This window comes from Aptenodytes patagonicus, chromosome 5 (genome assembly GCF_965638725.1).
Source record: "Aptenodytes patagonicus chromosome 5, bAptPat1.pri.cur, whole genome shotgun sequence".
Taxonomy (NCBI): domain Eukaryota; kingdom Metazoa; phylum Chordata; class Aves; order Sphenisciformes; family Spheniscidae; genus Aptenodytes; species Aptenodytes patagonicus.
Genome location: NC_134953.1, coordinates 64,894,804 through 64,915,795, shown reverse-complemented (window position 1 = coordinate 64,915,795; position 20,992 = coordinate 64,894,804). Strand labels below are relative to the sequence as shown.

General features: G+C 35.6%; 1 protein-coding gene across 3 annotated transcripts in view; it reads right to left on the bottom strand.

The window, feature by feature from the left end:
* The window catches only part of LOC143161327 (BEN domain-containing protein 5), a 987,131-nt gene that overhangs the window by 948,870 nt on the left and 17,269 nt on the right, over positions 1-20,992 (bottom strand). For all 3 annotated transcript variants that reach the window (XM_076340237.1, XM_076340238.1, XM_076340242.1), the window contains exon 2: positions 13,563-13,685. In XM_076340237.1, coding sequence (XP_076196352.1) covers positions 13,563-13,685 — 123 coding nt within the window. The remainder of the gene's footprint in view (positions 1-13,562; positions 13,686-20,992) is intronic.

Here is a 20,992-nt window from a genome sequence, read left to right as displayed (position 1 = left end):
AAACATTTCCTGTCCAAAAGAACATGCAGACTGATTAAGGACAAATAATCACCAAACATCAGGACAACAGTTCCAGATCCCAGTTCCTTTAAATAAAAAATTGAAAAAATTTAAAAAAAAAAAAAGAAAGAATTTTGGAAAGGCAGATTTAAGAAAATCTTTCAAGGAAGAATAGCAGGGATATTTGCAGAGGAAATCACATGAAAATGGGAAACCATGACTGAAATAAGAGGGACAAAAATGTTTACTGATGAAAATGCAAATGCAAATATGAGGGAAGGAAATAAATGGATCACTAAATCCAAAAGGATAAAGAAGAGCACACAGATGGGAATAATGAAAAAGAAAACAGATGCTAATGGAAGGCCGATAACATAGAGTTCTAGAGATGAAAATAACAAGGTTTAATTTGATACAGCATTCAATGTACAGGCTCAAGAAGTGGGGCTCAACATTCTCTCAACATACAAAAGAAGATACTTCAGCAATAACATTTACAAAAATCAGAGAGGAAAGAAAAATAACAGGCAGGATAACATTGTGATAATCAAGTAAGAGGATGACAAGTCTTTGGGATAAGTTAGAATGGATCAATCCTGAGGCTACTGAAACAGAAGAACCACAGGAAATACATGCAGTAATAACCAGAAGTCAAGTTTCAACTTCCTATCAAGTTTTATTTTTCAAAAGAAAGCATAAATTAATTGTAACATTGCTGTTCTATTCTTGGTCTTAACTTTACTGTTTAATAAGGAGTACATCTACAACGCATTTCAGAGGAGTAAGTGCATCATCATACATCACCTTACCCAGCTCAGACACAAATTAGCTAGCTCTGGTATTCTGACAGCAATGTATCCATAACAGCACAAAACTCAGAGTGAACTAACCATCTCAGTCTTTATCCAGTCTCAAGACATTTTGGGCTGTGCTAACATCATGATGCAATCTAATTTGACTGTGTCTACACAAGTGGCAGTCAGCTCAGTGCAGGTATATGTGCATTTATATGATCATTAGAGCACTGAAGATATTTCATCATACAACTTAACAGTAATATGAGAGATTATGTAAAGCATTATATAAATAAAACTTAATAGAAGTAAATAAAAACTGCAAATAAGAAGAAAGACAAAAAAAGAACACAAATGTCAAATAATTATTAGTCAACCATTTCAAAAATCACTGTGAACACAATTTCTTAAGCTGACCACTAAAATGTTGAAAGGAAAAAAAAATCTTGATGTGTTATCCCTTAGCTCTATATATTTTTATATTGCATTCATGAAAAAGGCTTAAAAGTTTTTCACATCAGAAATTTGACATTCATTTACAATCTTAGAAAAGGTTACTAAAAATGAATTATTCATAATGTAGTACAGTAGCAACAATAAACATTCAAACCCGATTTTTTTAAAAACAGAATAAATCATACTTCTCATGAACAAAAAGCTATCTTACAGTTTCAGATGAGAGAAAGAGAGATGTGATTCTACCAAAAATTGTTAGAATATAATAATAACCCTTAATATATTATGGTAATTTACCTTCACATTATGTTATTGTAGTAGATCCTGGAATTCCAGTAGCTGTCTAAAGAACACACATCGATAATACATGGTTTGCTCCCAGTTTGTTTTCAGAAATACAAACACTAAATCAAAATTAGCACGCTAAAGGCTGAACCTAGAAGGCAATTAAGTTACTAAACAGAATCCATAAATGCACAATGAAGCTCTGCATGTATCCAAAATAATGTATGTTTCCCACCTAATAACTTGTATCCAAATTCCTGTTAGGCTAAGCAAAATATTCTAAAACATTTTCTCCTAAAATCAGATAGTACCAATCCGAGAATAAAAATACTTTTAGTTTATGCAGAAACACCTCTTCTGAAGTATGTTTTTCAACCAGTATTCTTTCAAAAGTACAGACCGTTATGTTTTTAAGTGTTTTGTCTCTTCTTGCATTACAGTGGCAGCTCAAACAAGCAAAGATCTTAATTTGGCTTGTTAACTTTGGAACAGCAAGCAGTTGAGAATTTTAAAACAATTTAGAGAGCAAGAAGAACAGAATCTATCTGAAGTGTATTCTAATTTCGGGGGCGGGGGAGGAAGTGGTAATATTCTAAGTGATTTCTGATCTCTGGAGATTTTCTAGTCCACCCGCTCTGCTCAGAGCAGGGTCAGCAAGAGGAGGTTGCTCCGTACTGCATCTACCCAGGTTTTGAACACCTCCATGGATGGAGACTCCACAGCCTCTCTGGGCAGCCTCTTCCAGTGTTTTCAACTCATTTAAAAAAAAAAAAAAGCAGCGATCATACAAAGGTATTCATTTAACTGGAGCTAAGAAGCATGTAAAAGAAATATTGTTCTCCCAGTTAGTGCTGCCTAAGCCATGTACGGAGCAAATCAGCAGCACCACATGTTGCATGTCACACAGTAACAGAGAAACAGCAGCACCACACTGCTGTGCAACACAGCCAACGTCCCTTCGAGTGCAGAACCTGATGCAAACGTTTCAAACGCGTTTTCACTGCTTCAGTCCCTTTCCTTCTGTTCCCTTATTCTTTATAACACCACTACTTGATCAAATCTAGTAGACATAATACAAGATATGAAATTTCCTAAATTTCATTCATCATTTGGTTCATATGAAACTGATGCAAAGCACTTTTAATATTTCTCAGCCATTTTGCACTCATTTCACACAGCTGAAATTTACTACAAAAGGTGCTAGACAGTCAAGAACCATGTCTTTCGTGCTGCTGTCTTCTGCAAAACAGGGATAATATTACAGATTATTGAACTAACTGAACAAAATACCACTATTTAGTCTAGCAGAATATTTCAACCTTCTCCCAGATGAAAATAAAGCCTTTCCAATACCTCTTAGCTCCAAAATATTTACTGTTCTGATGCCACTTTGTCTTTTATTCTGAGTACAGCCATTCCTTCTGATAATCTAGATAGCACCATCTGCATAAGCAGAGTGAAGAACACTTTTCAATTTCTTCTAGTTCTGAATGGCTCTGATTTAAAAAGACAGAGGTTAAGGATATAAACAGGAAAGTGAAGGCAGAGAACTACTCTGGGGAAACAGCAAGGAGAAGCATCCCTAACAAAATTAACAATGCCAAAATTTTTCCACTGGCACTGCTCTTCACTGTATTTTCCCTGGGTTTGAGAATCCAGCAAGATTAAATCCTGGGAGGGTGGTTGGCAGCTCTTTTTAAGGCTCAAAATCAGATAAAAATCTAAGGTAAGGTTAAGGTCTGCACTGCACCCATCAGAAGAGATTGACCTGGACCTAGCAATCACTGAAAACTAACACAATTCTCTATTTTAAGAAGCAATTATTCAAAGCAATTATTTCCTTAGTCAGTAACTGAAGAATAGGTCACCTGTTAGTCTATAGAGTAACTATAGATTTATTCAAATCCAAGGGTTTTATATGAGAAGAATTTTGCATCTCCTCATCAGTGACTTCCAATGCTGTTATAAAAATTTTTAGGTAAAGCACAAATTCAGCTGGGTTTTTTCTTCATACTTTCAACTGTCACAGGCCTCTATTGTGCCAGTATATATACATACCTCTATACATTCATGAGTGATTAACTGATGTCACATTCATGTTCATATTAACATGTGCAGTTTGAAATAAACACAGCTGCATTTATGTCAACGATTTTATATTCAAATATATCTGATTATGCTGAAATAAACACAGCTGCATTTATTTCAGTGATTGTACATTCAGATAAGGATATTTGTTCAGTGTAATGTAATGTTCCTTCACACTGGCAGGGACATTGCTATTCTTTCTTATACTTCCCTCTATCATTTTTCCAGATGGAAAATTTTGAACAGAGCCAGAAAAATGGAAACTGGAAAATTTATCTCACAACCTGGTATATACGAAAATCCTTCTGCTTATTCTCAAAAATTACTTGAACATCTTTGTATAAAGTATCTTTGTTGTTGATTTTTTTTTAATTCCTTCCCTGTCAAAGAGCAAGCTTAGAAAAACCCCACCAAAACCTGAAAGTCTGATGGAATTGTAAGTACCAGGAATGTATAGTGCGAAATCTTAGGAACGGATCTGCATCGGGTGTGTTTCTGGACAACTGTTGTTAATGTTAGCACAGCATCTTCAACCATTACCTTCCTAAGAAAATCAGTTTGAATGGAAACAATAACTGTAAGATTTTCCTTCCTGTTATCTGATCAAATTATAGTTTTGCATGATGTCAATTTTGGCTTGTAACTATAACCTGTAATCTATTTTTAGAAAATAGTAAAAGATTATCATAGGTACTAAAAGTTATTAACCACTTAACCAGATGTATCTATCAGGTGAGATCAAGGTCTAGTCCAGTAACTGCCAGAAATGGATCCCTAGAGAAGAGCATGGGAACAAAGCAATCATTTGAAGATACCTCCCCAGAACAATTCCCCAATTTACAATGTTCAGTTTATGAACCTTCTGAGCCAGAGATGGTGTCAGTGTTTAGTAGCTTTCAACTGATTTTTCTTCCCTAGTCTTGTCAGTTGTTTTTTTTCCTTGAAAGCATGACACGTAAACTTTTAGCATCCACAACATCCTGCAGGAAGAAGCTCCACAGCTTAATTAAACAATATGTGAGGAACACTTCTCCTTTGTTTGCTTTCAACACCTTAACTGCTAGTTTCATTTGATGGCCCTTAGTTTTGTACAAAGAGAACAGACAGGGAACCACTGTTTCATATTCATTGGCATTTTGACTAAGAATCATGATTTTACAGACCTCTAATACATTCTTCCTCAGTTGCCTCTTCCAGACTAAGGATTCCTACTCTACTTGGTTGTTCCTCATACAGAGGCTGTTGAAAATCTGCTCTGAACTTACAATTATCCAATCTAAGACATTTCTGCTTCCATTTCCAGCTGCTTATTCCAGTCCCCCTCAGGTCAGTCAAACAGCAAATCAACATGTGTGCTTGTATACTACTAGCTGAGGAGATGCAAACGTGGTGAGATGCAAACGTGGTGAGATGCAGGAGGGAAAGGCTAGGTCTTGAAGGTAGCATGATAATGAGAAGATAAACTGACTGTGAACATTATAATCAGCACACCAACTACAATTAACATCCTAATTCTTTACTGATGCTATTATACTAATTCTTCTTGCATTGTTATTAGCTCCACAAGTCATTAATATCTATTTCCCACAAGTTAAGATACTTGACTAATGCTGTATTTGTTAGCTGGTATCACTCCCCCATTTGTAAAAATGTCTTCCATACTATATTCTGTTTAGATATTTAAAAGGTTAATATTTAGTTCCATTTGCAATGCTGACCTAGCAAGAAAGAAATTAATTTGGCATTACAGCAGTAACATCAATTTCCCATGTAACTTTAGTAATGCATTTACTGGAAAGAGATTAATATCAATACCATAAATCATTCACATGCTTTTTCCGGAGTTTGAGACATCTGAGTAATGTCATATATGTTAACTGATATCACTTTGTGCATGCTACATCCATTAATCTATGCCTAGGGTCATCATTAAAAAACAAAAAAAAAATTAAAATCAATCTTTTGTTCTTAATTTTTTTGTGACTTCTAACTTGCAGTAGTCCAAAGGTATTGATACTCTGATAGAATAACACTGCTCTGAACTGGGAACAGACATTTTCAGAAAAGGGAAACGTTTGTTAAATTATCCCTACTGGTAGCAATAACCACTTAATAATTTCATGTGAAATATGGTATAAATTACTGTCAACAAATAAGGAAATAACTAAATAAAGTGTTTCATTAATCAGACACACCTCGATGCCACAAAAGTAGGCTGAAAACAGACATCATTACTGAAATAATGTATCGACTTTCATTTCTTTTGTTTCCACACTGCATATGAGCATTCTCATAGAAGTGAAAGCCAAAAGAGTCTACCTGACTTAGTGATTCTAGCTAAACATGACATATCATAATACAGGAAATTTGCAATAACAACTAGTTTTTGCTCCAAAACAGTTTCATCTACTACTAAAAGTGTTTACACTGGAAGAAAGTAGCTTTAAAGAGCTTTTGCCCTTTTTATTTCTATTAATGTGCCATTATTACATTTGCCTGTATTGCTTTATTCCTGTTCTAGGATACCATAGTAGTGCCACTGAAATCAAGGTGAAGAAGGGTGTTTCTGTTCACCTAAAAGTAAACACACGCAGGATCAGCTTGTTTAACAATTTTGGAAGCATATTACAATTGTATCTTAGACGGCCAAAATGCAACTATTTCCTAGGGTGGATTTCAGTTTTTCTTTGAACATAATGCTAATGGTGTCGTCTTCTGTATCGTCTTAATTTCCATTTTTAAACTATTTACAAACAATAATGTCCATTTCAGAAAATGTTTTGCCACTCAAATTTTACAGTATTTTATTAATCACAAGTAAGATTAATCTCACCTAATTTTAGCTGTCTAAAGTTACCTGTCAAGTCTTAGCAATTGGGACATAGGCACCCCCAAAGGGCAATTCATCCTATAGTATCTTTGCTTTTGTTCAAAAGATATCTTTCATGGTAAAGCTCAATGGCCTATTTCACGCCGGTAAGTGGTTACAATGAGATCAGCGGAATTACAATCACTTACCGCAATTTTGAGTGTTGTGCAAAGTGTTTTATAAGTACATTATCCTGGTTTTGAAATATAGGAAGATATTTAAAACCTTAACAAAAATGATACGAGGGTACTTCTCAGTCACATGAGATCTCTTATTACATTGTAGACCTTAACTTTTTCCAACTGATTAATATCATCTGCAATCCATCAACACTGAAATTTTTTATCAGGTTTCTAATACAAAATATTTGATAAACCTGCTGTAGGAAAAGACTAATGTTTGTCAATCATTTTCACTGCAAGGTGGTGGTACATCAGTCAACATAATAATATGAGGTTTACAGTAATTGAGATTGAATCTAAAATTTTACAAAACTTTAATTACAACCTTTTGAACATAAATCACAATACACAAATTACCCAATCATAACATTTTTTCATAAAAAAATAAGAATTCATCCAAAGGATAGAAGATTTAATGACTCTTGGCGGAGTTCCACTTTTTGGTAGAAATGAGAATAAAAGCAGACGGCAGCTTCATTTCTAATTTCAAGAAACACAGTATTTTTTAACATTTAAACAGCATTATATTTGACTAACAAGCCAAAATATGTATTTTCAAAACCTTAAAAAAAGCCCCTGTATTTAACAGTATGAATGCTGAGATTTACAAACCTCTGTGAGCCAACACTGTTCCTTCAATCCTCAAAAATAATTATAAAACAAGCAATTTGAGCCACAAGCAGTAGAAACTGTCGAGCTTGGGTTTTTAGGGTTTTGTTTCCTGTTCTGTGTTCCATCACTATAACCATCCTCACAACACATCACAGTCTACCACCTAACTCCAGCTTCCTCCCATGTTCCCTATGCCATCCTACCAGGCAAGACAGAAGGCACTGTGGTTAATTCAGAAGTACGTACAGGCAAGAGTGACCAAGCAATACATCTGTGGTGACTGGCAAGCCAGATGATACCAAACAAAAGGAACAATATTTGAATTTCCCTTGCATTTTTCTTCAGTGAAGCCACAGCTAGCAGCGTCAACAGAAGTTTTTCATACGCCAGTTCTCTACATCAAGAGCCTGGGGAGGCAAAGCTATAGCCATTTTGAGCCCACCTTGAAAGCACTCTGTGACGGAGCCGTGAAGGCAACTTGTGGCTACACCCAGCAAACAGTCTTTGCACAATGAGAAAAAGGGTCTGGATGCATCTGTGGGCACAGGTGTATTCTGAGCTTAGAGGAACTTTGGTCCTGTCAAAGCACTATAAGCACTGCACTGAAGATGGTTGCTGAGTGGATGGCAGTTCTTACAGACTTTTTGAAGGTATACTTCTGTAGCAGTGGTAGAAATACAGCCTGAATGCATGACAGTGTGAGCCATGCTTTGTACCCTGCTACAATAGGTGGTGATGAACTGTAGACAGTCCAAGATGAGGTATTTTAAAGAGCAAGTCACCTATATTGTCTGATGGCATCCTCTAGACTACCACAAGAATCCAGTATGTTTGAGGTTTCTCCTGATTTATAGGAGGTGAGTGTGCAGGGAACCTGAACTCAAACTGCTTCAACACTCAGAGAATCTAGTCAATCACCAGTGCTCTCACAGGAGAGCATAAACTCAAATCTGCAGATTTCAATCTCAACACAAAAACAAAGAAAAATATCCATGACCAAGAGCTTCTGATGTTTCATGGTTCATTTCAGAGCTACAGGATAGCTGCAATTGTGTTTCTAATACAACTCACTGTGTTCTGGCCTATTCAGCCTTGCTTTTGGTCTTGGAAGAAAAGTTATGTCACTGGCAGTTATATTTCTTTTTTCAGAATCCTGACATAAATGACATTTCTGCAGCCTGCATAAGCTATGGTCAAATCCTTGAAGTTCCCATGCTTTGGGTTCATTGCCAAAACTCATCCTCCTTTTTGCAGAGCCAGAAAATGAGACTGGCACTCTGCGCAAAGGGTTGAACTGGCATCAGTGCCATAAAAATAGTGGTCTCTCTTTAAGATTTGAGACATTCGCTTTATGTTTTCTTTGTTCACTTTGCAAAATACATGTGAAAGGCTTCATGTGTATCATGTAAAATTAATAAATTAAATGTTACCTCATGCAGAAGCAAAGCTACTGCAGTTACATAAGTTACCAGAAAAAGCTGTTTCCCAGCACTGGAGGTATCATCTCCAAAAACATCTGGTACAGGAAAAGATTACTAAGCAAATAAAAACAAACCTTAGTCATAACACCAAAGAGGCTGCTTACTAAATTGATGCCATCAGAAATAACATGCACTAAGCTAACACAAGACAGTAGGGGCAGCTGGCTAAACTAAACTTTAAAGTCATTCAGATCCACACAAAATAAAATGTCTGAAATATCAATTCGCCTTGAGTATAAGATGCCAGATCCCCCGAAGAACATTTTTACATCAAAATCTGGGCCTGACTCAATCAGGAAGGACTTCTTTGTATAGCAAGAATGAATACATCCTTTTCCTGAAGCACTATATTCTGCAAAATTCCCAGTTTTGCCAGAACAGATAGGATGAGAGATGAACATTTGTACAGTACTGCATTGCTGCTAAACTGAAACTTTGTTAATAATTTAATGCATTAATGAATAATAGGAAAAGGAATTACTACTGACCAAATGTATACATTTCAAATGTGACATTTATTTCCTTTAAATTGGTTCTATGCATAGATTACTGTGCTTCCATTTTTCCCTGAAACTAACTCATGTTTCTTGTGAAAATTGACATTATCCAAAAATTATGTTATGGTATGCAAGAAATCTGAATTTTCATCAGGTTTTTTTATGCTAATGATAAACCAGTGTAAAAAGTTTTTTGGCCATATATATTCTTAAATATTAATAAAGATAACAAGGAAGATTCCAGTTAGGACACTAGCTTGAACTATGGGAAACACAAATTCAAATTCCTGACATACTAGCAAGTTGATAATTCTCTCTCTCCCTCACTCCTCTGTCTGTTATTATAAGATAAAGGGTTCAACCACCATTCTTCATTTTCAATAATTGTATTTATTTTACAGCAATGATTCTTTCACTAGTATTAGATTCATTAAGGGTAAGTTAAGTGCAAACTACAAACTGGTTAGGTAGCTCTTCTTCTGAAAAGGATCTGGGCAGCATAAGGGATCATAAATTTTATAGAAGTCAACAGTGCCATGCTATTGTGAAAAAGATTGGACTGTCATATAGCAGAAGTAAATAGATTGCAAGGCATGTCATGTAATAAACTCTACATAGTATTGGCACCAGCTTATCTGAGTATCATGTTCACCTTGGACCGTTGCTTGTCAAGAAAGGCATGGAACAGCTGGAGAAAGACCAGAGGAAATAAAGAATGATAGAAAATTTGGAAAATGTGACCACTAAGGAATTATTGAAAAAAATAGCAGTTATTTAACCTGAGGAGGGAAAGGCCAAGGAAAGATATGATAGCAGCTTTCTATTAAGTCGAAGAAGAAAGGAATAATCTGCTTTCTGTGCCTACAGGACTGGACAAGAATTCATGCATTTTTGGTAAGAACATTTCTACATAGAAAGGAAACGTTTCTTATATTGAGCAAATTGCAGCGTTAGAATGGATTGATGCTTTCTCATTGAAACTTTCCTCACTGAAAGTGTCTGAAAAGGATAGATAAATACCTGTCAGAAATGGCAAAAATAGTGTATTTTGCCTCTCAACAACAGAGTGGACTAAAAAGAAATCCCAATGCCCATTTCAATCCTATTTTTTATGATTTTTTGAAAGCAAGGCATTTCAAAACAGCAAACTGGACATCAGTTTTCAGAGTACATAAAAACACACTTCTGTCTCAAACAAATTCATACTTGTCAACACTATTTAATAAAATAATGATAGCCATTACAAAAATGAAAGCATATTAAATAGCATTTCTTCTGTATGTGTTAATCTTTTTCCTGATTTCTACAAGTTTAATACTCTTTCTCTATTCTGAAAGGTATTTACTTCCATTTCTGCAATATAAAATCATAGTCATTGAAAAATAGGTCTAGGAGGGAACCCTCAGTTCTATCAACCAGATCTTTCAAGAAAATACAGAATGCAGCCAAAGAGAGGAAAGCCACTTACGGAATCACATTTAACACAACTTCTGTTTTGAAAGCAAATCATCAACAAATACTCCATGGGTACCACTGTCCAGCCAGTTTTGCTCCATCTTAACATAGCTTCATTAAGACCAAGATCATATGCAGTGAAAACATTATATAAACCAATTTAAAAGTTCTACTAAAGTTACATTAGATATAGGGTTATAATCACTGTATAGTATAAGTATTGTGGTTTTTAATTGCATTGTGTTTATTTTTAAAGATTTAATAAGTCCTTACAAAACTTTAACTGTAAAGAACCTTTAATACCTCTTAAGTATGAGGGATCATAGATTTCAATGACATACTCATGTTTAGTAACAACATCATCATTCAGACAAAGCACAGGTCTTAGAAAAAATCTATAAATTATATCCAAACAGTCTATTTCCTTCAGGTATATTTAGGTCCATAAGATAACAAATATATTTAGGTCCAAGATAACTTGGAATTATTATAAAATCAATGTGACCTGTTTTCATAGAATCACAGCATCAAAGAATGGTTTGGGTAGGAAGGGACCTTTAAAGATCATTTAGTCCATCCCCCCTGCCATGGGCAGGGACATCTTTCACTAGACCAGGTTGCTCAAAGCCAGGTCCAACTTGACCTTGAACACTTCCAATGATGAGGCATCCACAAACGTCTCTGGACAACCTGTGTCAATGTCTCACCACCCTCATTGTAAAAAATTTCTTCCTTGCACCCAATCTAAATCTACCCTCTTTCAGTTTAAAACCATTGCTCCTTGTCCTGTCCCTACCAGCCTTGGTAAAGAGTCTGTCCCCATCTTTCTTATAAGCCCCCTTTATATACTGAAAGGCCGCAATAAGGTCTCCCCAGAACCTTCTCTTCTCCAGGCAACTGAAGAACTCCATCCCCAGTTCTCTCAGCCCTTCTTCATAGCAGAGGTGTTCCAGCCCTCTGACCATTTTCGTGTCCCTCCTCTGGATTCTTCCAGCAGGTCCATGTATTTTTTGTAGTGGGGACCCCACAGCTGGATGCAGTACTCCAGGTGGGATCAGTTTTATAATCTGTTCTTTGAAAAAGGCAATTCCAATAGGAAATTACCATTTTAAGGTGGTACTTAAAGAGCATCAATACACTACTGTATAAATGTTGTATACTACTGTTTGGATAATAGGAAGAGATAGATTTTAGCATTGATAACAATTTCATAAAATATCCAATAATCAGTTAATTTGCTTTGACCAGTTAAGGTACTCTAAGCAATTACTTGGCTGACATACAACAAAAGATAAAGTGAATTTACATATGAAGTGTACACAATATTATTATCATTCTTGCAAATACATCATCATCATGAGAAAGTAAATGAAGGTACTAATTTCATTCATATTTGTATTTTGGAGGTGTCTGAATATGCAAAGCATCATCACAGCCTCATCATGCTACAATGTAAATAAACACGGTATTTCAAATAGCATCTGCCTCTATCACATGCTATTATTGTCAAAGTATATAAAGTATGAAGGTTACCTTTGAACTGAATAAATGTTTTAGTTTCAAAATATAATTAATTCTATTGTTCAAAAACCGGAATTAAAGCATCATGCAATGATTCACATTACTTCACAAATAATTTGATGGCTGCTACTGATCCTTTTCATTGCAAAGCAGCTTAACACAATAAAGTAAATTTCTCAGCTTGGCCAACTGATTAATTTCATAAGCCATTTTCTGATACAAAAATTCATAAAACCATAACTATTATGAAATAGCATCCAAAGTATTTTTAAAAATACGTAACTATTGTCTGAACCTTCAGAGACATACCTTAAAAATAAGATACTCTTTATTATTCACTGCATCATTTACACCTTTTACATAATATAATCAAAGGATTTAAATAACTCAATTTAATATTTATCCAGGAACTGGCAGCCAGTATTCTACCCTAAGGGACATAACTCTTCATAAAAAGCTCATTTTACAAGACAGTGTAGCAGTTTTGGCATCACCAGCACCTCTCACATAAACCATGCTGAAAACTATAGTTTATCCTGCCAAACGCCTTTTGTACATATGGTGTTTAACAGTGCTCTGTAGGTCTGTAAGCCAATAATAATAGATTTAAGCTAAAAATCTGGAGACAGACATATATGTAACACAAAAATTTAAGCAATGCTACATATTCATATATATATTTACCTACATACCCCACACGCATATAAACATACATGATAAAATATTCTTTAAATTAATATGCTAATTATAACTCTTGTAAAAATAATTTCTCTTTCAATTTGCAGTAGCTTCCTAAAGTTTAATTCTCTTTCTATTGACATCAGAGGCAGAACTTCCATTAACCTCAGCAGTACAGAATTAGGCCACAAGAAACACAGAGAAATATATTTAAAGACAGCACGTACATGTTTGTAAAATCTTCTAACTGTGCAAGGATGGGCTTGGCACTTTACGAGGTTAACGTCCCCAGTAAACTTCCAAATTAAATTTTAAAATAACATATTTTAAATGCTACATCTTTGATTAGTGGTCTACAGATACTGTATATAACAATAGAATAAAACCCAGTTATGTATCTACATGTGGTAAGAGATGGACCAGATGAAATATACATTGTAGGTAATAACAAACTTCACAACCCTTTTTACATTTGAACAGTCTGATTTTATGTCATACTCTGACTGAACTGAATCAGTGAGTTAAGAAGTATTTAATGCAAGTTTTCTTTAGAATTAAGACACTTTTATAAAGATGAGTGCTATAGTTAAAAGTGTTAATATATTGACAACTCCGTAACATAAAATAATGCTCAAAATGCTTACCACTTTCAAAACAGGCATCAAATATAAGATGTCCTTTTTTAAGCTGTCCACAATAACCAGCTGGGAGAACAGTGTACTTGCTCACGTTCCCCGCTATGATATCATCACTTCCTATGGCACTACCTGTTGCAGTAAAAGCAAAAAAAAGCATAAGCATAAAACAAAAAACTGTAAAAACCAGTAGAAGGATATTCCCCCATGCTTTTCTACATAACATGAAATTTGCACCATTTAACATATGCACCAGTAAATGAAGTCTTTCTTTTCAAAGTTTGTTTAAGAATTTGGATATAATAACGGCATCATATGTTAAAGCTTCTCTAAGTAACAAACCACACAGCCTGGTTTCCTGCACATGCATGTCCTGTGCCTGAACACTCTCGTATGCAATAGTCCAATATTCGGCTGGATCCACTTCTTTTGACTGAGCTCTCTAATACATATATTCTGCATGGATTCCCTATAATTAAACTCCTCAGCAGCATCTTACTTTATCATAATCCTCAGCAGCATCTTCCTCACTATGGGCATTAATGGGATCCTTTTCCTCTATCCCGCTGCCTATTTTCATGCATCTTAAATGAACTTAGAACCTTTAAGACTGTTAAGTCCCACTCATATTTGAAATTTGAAAATTATTAGAAGGGAGAGACATACACTCATGGAGGCATGCGATTATCTGAGCCTTGCTTTCTTAGGAAACAAAGCTCAGAAAAAGAACTTAAATAAAGAAAAATTTTTAAAAATGTGGAGTTTATTTCATAATAAAATATATGAGGACATAAATTTTCTATACAATGGCATGATTTTTGTCAAAATATATAAGTAGTGTATACATTGAATGCTTTGTCCTTCCAGTAAAAGTATACTGTCTAACAAATTGCAGTATGCAAAAAATTTGTTTCCAAATAGGGATGGAAGAACACAGTGATTTTTTTTCACTTGAGAAATGTATAAGAAAGTAAGTTAATATTTGTATATTATATTATACATTAATAATATATTATTATTAGTATAGTGTATATATATATAATATATATATTATATATAGTGTATATATATAGTATATATACTATATATATATAGTATAATATATACTATTAGTATAGTATAGTGAAAGAAATACACAATAATATAACTAGCTGTTCCTTCTTCTGACATTGGCTCAGCATTTTCTTCACTATTTACTGTTTGGACAACAAATATTTAACAATAGAAAAACTATCTTCTGTGTTACAGAAAACTAGAAGAAATGTGTACGCCTTCAAGTGCAGAAGGCATGTGATGGAATAATGGGATGATAATATCTTATTTCACTCTGATAAATAGGGCTACTAAGGCTTCTAGAAATAGTCTTCTGGTCTGTCCTGATTTTTTGACATTTAAATGGGTTACGGAGGATGATGAATGTAACATAAAGCTCAATTTGTTTTATTTTTATATTGAAAACTATTTCACACAAATGTTACAAGCAATTCATATTGGCCCTGAATGATGAAAACAGCTTATTAATTAAAACTGACCTTTCCATACATAAATGTATTCCACCTCTTGAGGCAAAACACCTTAGCTGAGGTAACAAATTGTATCAATGTATTAGTGACACCACAGTTAAAGGGTCTCTCAGGCTTTCTATTATATACCCATATTTTCAGAGGTATATAAATCCCAGATTAAAAAATATGTATATCCAGGTCAACACTCGGCATATAAATCCCCAGTCTTCCCAGGGAAGAAATTTGAAATTTACGCTCTTTGAAAAGTACTACAAAGAGAGTTTAGACCTATTCTTACTTTATCATAATCCAAAAAGTGAGATATTAAATAATGCATGTTATTATGTTTTAGCAAAATTATTATTTGCAACCTCAAGGTTATTTGTTTTGGACTGAATAATTACCCACAGACAGCAATCTGCAGCATTTAAACTGTTTTCTTTAAATGTAAAATTGCTACTTATGATATTTTCAGCTAGATGTTTTTTACCAGCATGCTGATACAATTTGCTTAAAGGCTGGTAACACCAGAGGCAAACTTAGACCTGGATGGGGCATCTGTGTATCTGTATGGCCATGATCGTGTCACTTGGTACAACTAATCCCTCTGCATCATGCAGCCTGTAATTCAGAACAGCAGCCACAGGAAAACCATTTCCTCAGTTTCAGGTCAGTGCCACTTTGATTAAGAGCCCCCATATACCTGTCGCAGTTAGTCAAGTTAATCATTTGTAATCCAACACATGGAATCAAGGATACAAAGAAAAATTCAGGGAAAACCTGCAGATCTCCACCAAGAATCATGAGCTGCCAGGCACCAAAGTGAAAGAATGGGAGGCAGGGAGTCAACTGAGTAGAGCAGTATGAAGACTGAACGCCTCCTGGTAAATGCTCACTTGTAAGTCTCAGCTAACAGTAATAGGCTTCTTGTAATTCTTAAAAGATAGCTGGGAAACACCACTTAGACAAAGATGAAGAAACTAGAAAAGGTTACATTCATAATACTGCCACCATAAGACAGTGTAGGAAAAGCAGGCAGAAGACAGAGCTACAGCTCCCTTTCCGCCTAACTGACAATTTAGAAAATCTGCCAATGGAGTCTTTACATGATGCAGAAGAAAGCTGTCAAGTAACTGTGTCCTAGCAAAAAGTTTCCATCTGCTCCTCCTGGCCTAATGTAGCCATTCAGGAATGAGAATAAAATCATCAAATAGCCTATAATTCATAGTCATTAAATAATATTACTCTCTCCTTGCATGTTCTTTATTACACAGTACTTTGAATATTCAGAATGTACTGTTGTTATATTTTGCGTTATATTATCTTTAGTTAATCTCTAAACATGCAAAACTGCAGTCTTTGAACTTCATGTTATTATATAGCACAACAGCATTATGTCTCTTCTGGCATGTTCTCCTTGGGTGATAAAGAAAAGGCCAGACTACTGGCCGAAAAAGAGCCTGCATTGCTGTATTACTAGATTGTAAGACGTGGCTTCACGCTTGTCTCTTCAGCAGATGCAGCGAGTGTTGCTGAGAATACACTACCATCTTCAGATGGAGAGAACTATGTCACACTGTGCCATAAGTCCTCTGGCCAATAAAGAGATACTGTCCTCACAACTGGGGAGCCCTAAGTAGATTTTCCTGACTGAAGGCAAAGATGTATGACAGAACCTTGTGGGGAAGGGAAATAGTACTTCAATCTGAAACAAACTGAAAGGGAAAGAAGAGAATTAACTGAAGTACATGCTGCACATTACACTTAAGGAGACCAGATTCTCCTTTGAAAAAAGGTTAGGTAAGACAAGCAAAGGCAAAAGTAACTTAGCAAAAAAATTTTTGCAGACTGTAGGTCTTATTTTGTCAATTATTTTTCTTATAGGTAAGACAGCTATTTTATTCTAATACTTCACAGCTTAAACTCCTGGAGTCTCCAGCAAATCCCTAGGATTTACTTTTACCACAGTATTAAACTTTAATGGTAATTTTCTATCAGGTATAAAATCTGTAGGTGTCTGAAATCTCTGTAAGTATATAAGGTTTTAAAATAAAACCTGAACAGAGCCTTCTGGTATCTGTATTCATCACTATTGTCATCGTGGATATATTTCACATCAAACTAGTGAAAATGAATTGAATCAGTTACAGGGGACTGGGATTCTTAGGAGGAAGAGTTTGGAAACTTCCAGAGCTTCTTGCTATTCTTAATTTCAAAGGGTAAAGCCAGCATTTAGGCAAAGATGAAAACATTATTTGCTACAATAAACACCATTCAAATTTAGGTACATTTTCTTTAAAAACTGCAGTTTCTAGAGGAAGGTACCTCTTCAGTAAGTAATAGTTAATCTTTGAATTGGGTAAGCAATGAGCCCAGCTTCCAGCTGTGACAAACTTCAGAATCCACAGAGTTAGCAGCCGGCAGCTACCCTCATGCTACATTAGGTAGGAGAGCACAGCCGCATTAAAACAGACATAGAAAAATATAGAGTGAATTTGCCTGGAAAACCTGCATCATTCTTATAATCAGACTTATTGCCTAACAAGGATAGCCAATTAGAAAGGTAAGGTAACGTGAAAAGATACAAGAACTGCAAGTGAACTTTGTAGAAGTCTGTCTTTAAATATTACAAATGTCATCAAGACGCCTCTCATTCTGTTATGAGATCCTTATTTTAGAACAAAATTAGGATACATTTTGCTACTGAAAATTTCTACGGTGTAAAGATCTAATAGCCAGATTCCCATCATCCAGGGACCAAGAAAAGTTTCCAGGTATCCTAACAAAGAGCTGCTTCAGCCTTGAGCAGTATTGTTATTGTAAACGCATACAAAGAAGTGAATCTGAACTCTCGGTACAGTTTGCAACAAACAAAAATTCATTCAGATGACCGACGGCAACTCCTATTAGCCCCTAAATATAACAAGTCTCTAGATGAACATTGCTTAACTCACGTTTTGGACAAGTAACACTTATGGAGGATATGCCAATAACAGTGTCTTCTTCACAAATGAGAAAACTGCAGCGTCATTTTAGCAAAATTCTTTTATATGATAGCATTTGTAGAAATCTATAGTCTTAGTAGCCAATTATGTTCTCTTGTTCTTCAATTTTTTTTTTAAATAAAGGCCTTCTATCATTGTCCCTAGGCTTCAGCAGCACTGATATTCAGGAAGACTTGTTATTTCTGCTATCAGCTCTGAATGCTCTATGGCCATTCTAAAAATCCTACAGGCAGCAGCAGGCAGGAACTTGGAATTCCAGCTCCACTGGCTTAAAAAATGCTAAGAAAAAGAAGAAAACACAACTGTCATTTTGATCTTCACAGCCATCTATCCTGCAGCAAGGATTGGGCATGACCCTGAGAATCTAAATATACTGCAGTGTTGTCAATCTGAAAGGTACTTAATTCATAGTCACCATGATCTGAAAAGAAATGGAAGAAATTATGTTAAGACTACAAATCCCAGGGTTTGGGAGAATACCCGGCATGGTACCAACCACACCTGCTGCCTCACATTCAGGTACTGTGCCCATACTGTCACCATTACCTATTTCAAAGGTCAAGCAGAACAAGGAAAATGTTGATTATCACAGACAGCTTTCTCATACAGCTTGGTCTAGTTCTAAAAAGTAGTAACGTTGCATTGTTATTTAGAAAACCAATTTGAGATAAAGCATCTTTAAAGTAATTGTCTCTTCAATTACTTTCCTCCTACAGTTTGAGCAACAGACTGCTTGTCACGAGTCTGTCTCCAAACTGTGAGAGGATATTCATGTTCAAGAAAACTTGCAGAATAGAAGACAAGCACTAGTTTAGCAGAGATTATCAGGTAAATTCTGAGCTTTGCAAAGGTTCTGAAAGTACTCAGGTGTGCTGGTTTTGGCTGGGATAGAGTTAATTTTCTTCACAGTAGCTAGTATGGGGCTATGTTCTGGATTTGTGCTGGAAACAGTGTTGATAATACAGGGATGTTTTGGTTACTGCTGAGCAGTGCTGACACAGAGTCAAGGTCTTTTCTGCTTCTCACACCACCCCACCAGCGAGTAGGCTGGGGGTGCACAAGAAGTTGGGAGGGGACACAGCCAGGACAGCTGACCCCAACTGGCCAAAGGGATATTCCACACCATATGACGTCATGCTCAGCATAGAAAGCTGGGGGAAGAAGAAGGAAGAGGGGACCGTTCGGAGTGATGGCGTTTGTCTTCCCAAGTAACCGTTACACATAATGGAGCCCTGCTTTCCTGGAGATGGCTGAACACCTGCCTGCCGGTGGGAAGTAGTGAATGAATTCCTTGTTTTGCTTTGCTTGTGTGCGTGGCTTTTGCTTTACCTGCTAAACTGTCTTTATCTCAACCCATGAGTTTTCTCACTTTTACTCTTCCGATTCTCTCCCATCCCACTGCAGGGGGAGTGAGTGAGCGGCTGCGTGGTGCTTAGTTGCCAGCTGGAGTTAAACCACGACATCAGGAAAAATAAACTGCAAGCTTACTCCCATGGACTTGAAAAAGCTTGTGGTAGGTTGCATAAATAGGAAGGAAACATTGTAATTTATTGTTTGGGTTTTTTTACTTTTACTGCACAAGTTACTCTTTCTACAGAGGCTACCAGACAACATATCCTTTTAACCTTCCTAACACAATTCCTTGGCTAATGCACCGTTAACTTTTTATTTTGGGTTAGAAGGCATAAGTACATCTAAATACCTCATACTTCTCTAGATATACATACCCAAACTGATTTACTCTAACAGAAGGTATGGCAGGGGTGTCTCAGTCAAAGCTCAGAGAGGAAAAAGTCTTGTTCTTATATGCAAACTTGTCAAAGCAAAATGATCACTAAAGATGTCACATGGGGTCCCTACAAAAGCCTTGGTGGTACCGCAAAGAGCGCTTTGATTAAATGCTCATATTGAGCAGACAGCAGGCAGCCAAAGATAAGTAGGAACAAAAAAGTACATAAGGTGCTTAGACCAAAACAAAGCCGTCAACTTACTGGCTGATTAAGTATGAAAAGATTATGAAAAATCTCTACTGCCGGGTCCATTCAAAAAAACTAGATCCAGATAGAGATACAATTATCAATCCAAGGTGAATTACAGCTCCTTTCCAAAATCTAGTGAAGAACATTGAACTGAAGACAACATCTGGCAGACAAACACTGCTCTGAACAATGATTCTTCACTCCCAGTGGCTGGCATTGTCTTATGAGTTTACAGGAAAAGAAAATAAGTCAACTTGTGTTGACTTCTATTCATTTTATATGCAATATTTGTTTCCAATCTTTAACCTAAAGGCATAACTTCAAGCTTTACTTCAAGAATATTTATTATCTCAATGTGGGCTATCTCCAAGGATATACCTTCTTGTCAGAGGCAAATGGCAATTTTTGTATCATTTTAGTGAAACCCAAAATGTCCAAGAAGGTATGAACAGTTTTTCCTCATGAAAATAAAAAAACAATTAATGCTTTGAACTCTGTAAGCAAGAAAAAAATAACATCTATTACTCTTCTTACTGTATTTACAATCTCTAACCTATACAATAAAACACTCATCACCAGAAATGAAAAAAAAACTGAAAAAAATAGTAGTGCCAAATATGTTAACTGAAAATATGTTTATTTAAAAACATTGTAAGAATCAGTGTTGCTATAGTAGCAATACTTCTTTAAACAAAAAAAAAAATCAAATAAAAGCATAAAACATATAAATTGTAAACAAAAATACAATGCATCACATACATCCCCAACTAGCAGAGAAAAGAGTAAATAATAGCTACCGAGCTCAGCTAGTCCTCTGAGTTGCATCTGCAAAAAGTAATTGTATCAGCAAGTCCATCCTTCCTGGGAGATAAGAGACAGCTCAGAGAATTAGGTCTGCATATGAATAATAGGAGATACTGAAACACCAGTTGAAGAGTGCATAGGAATTC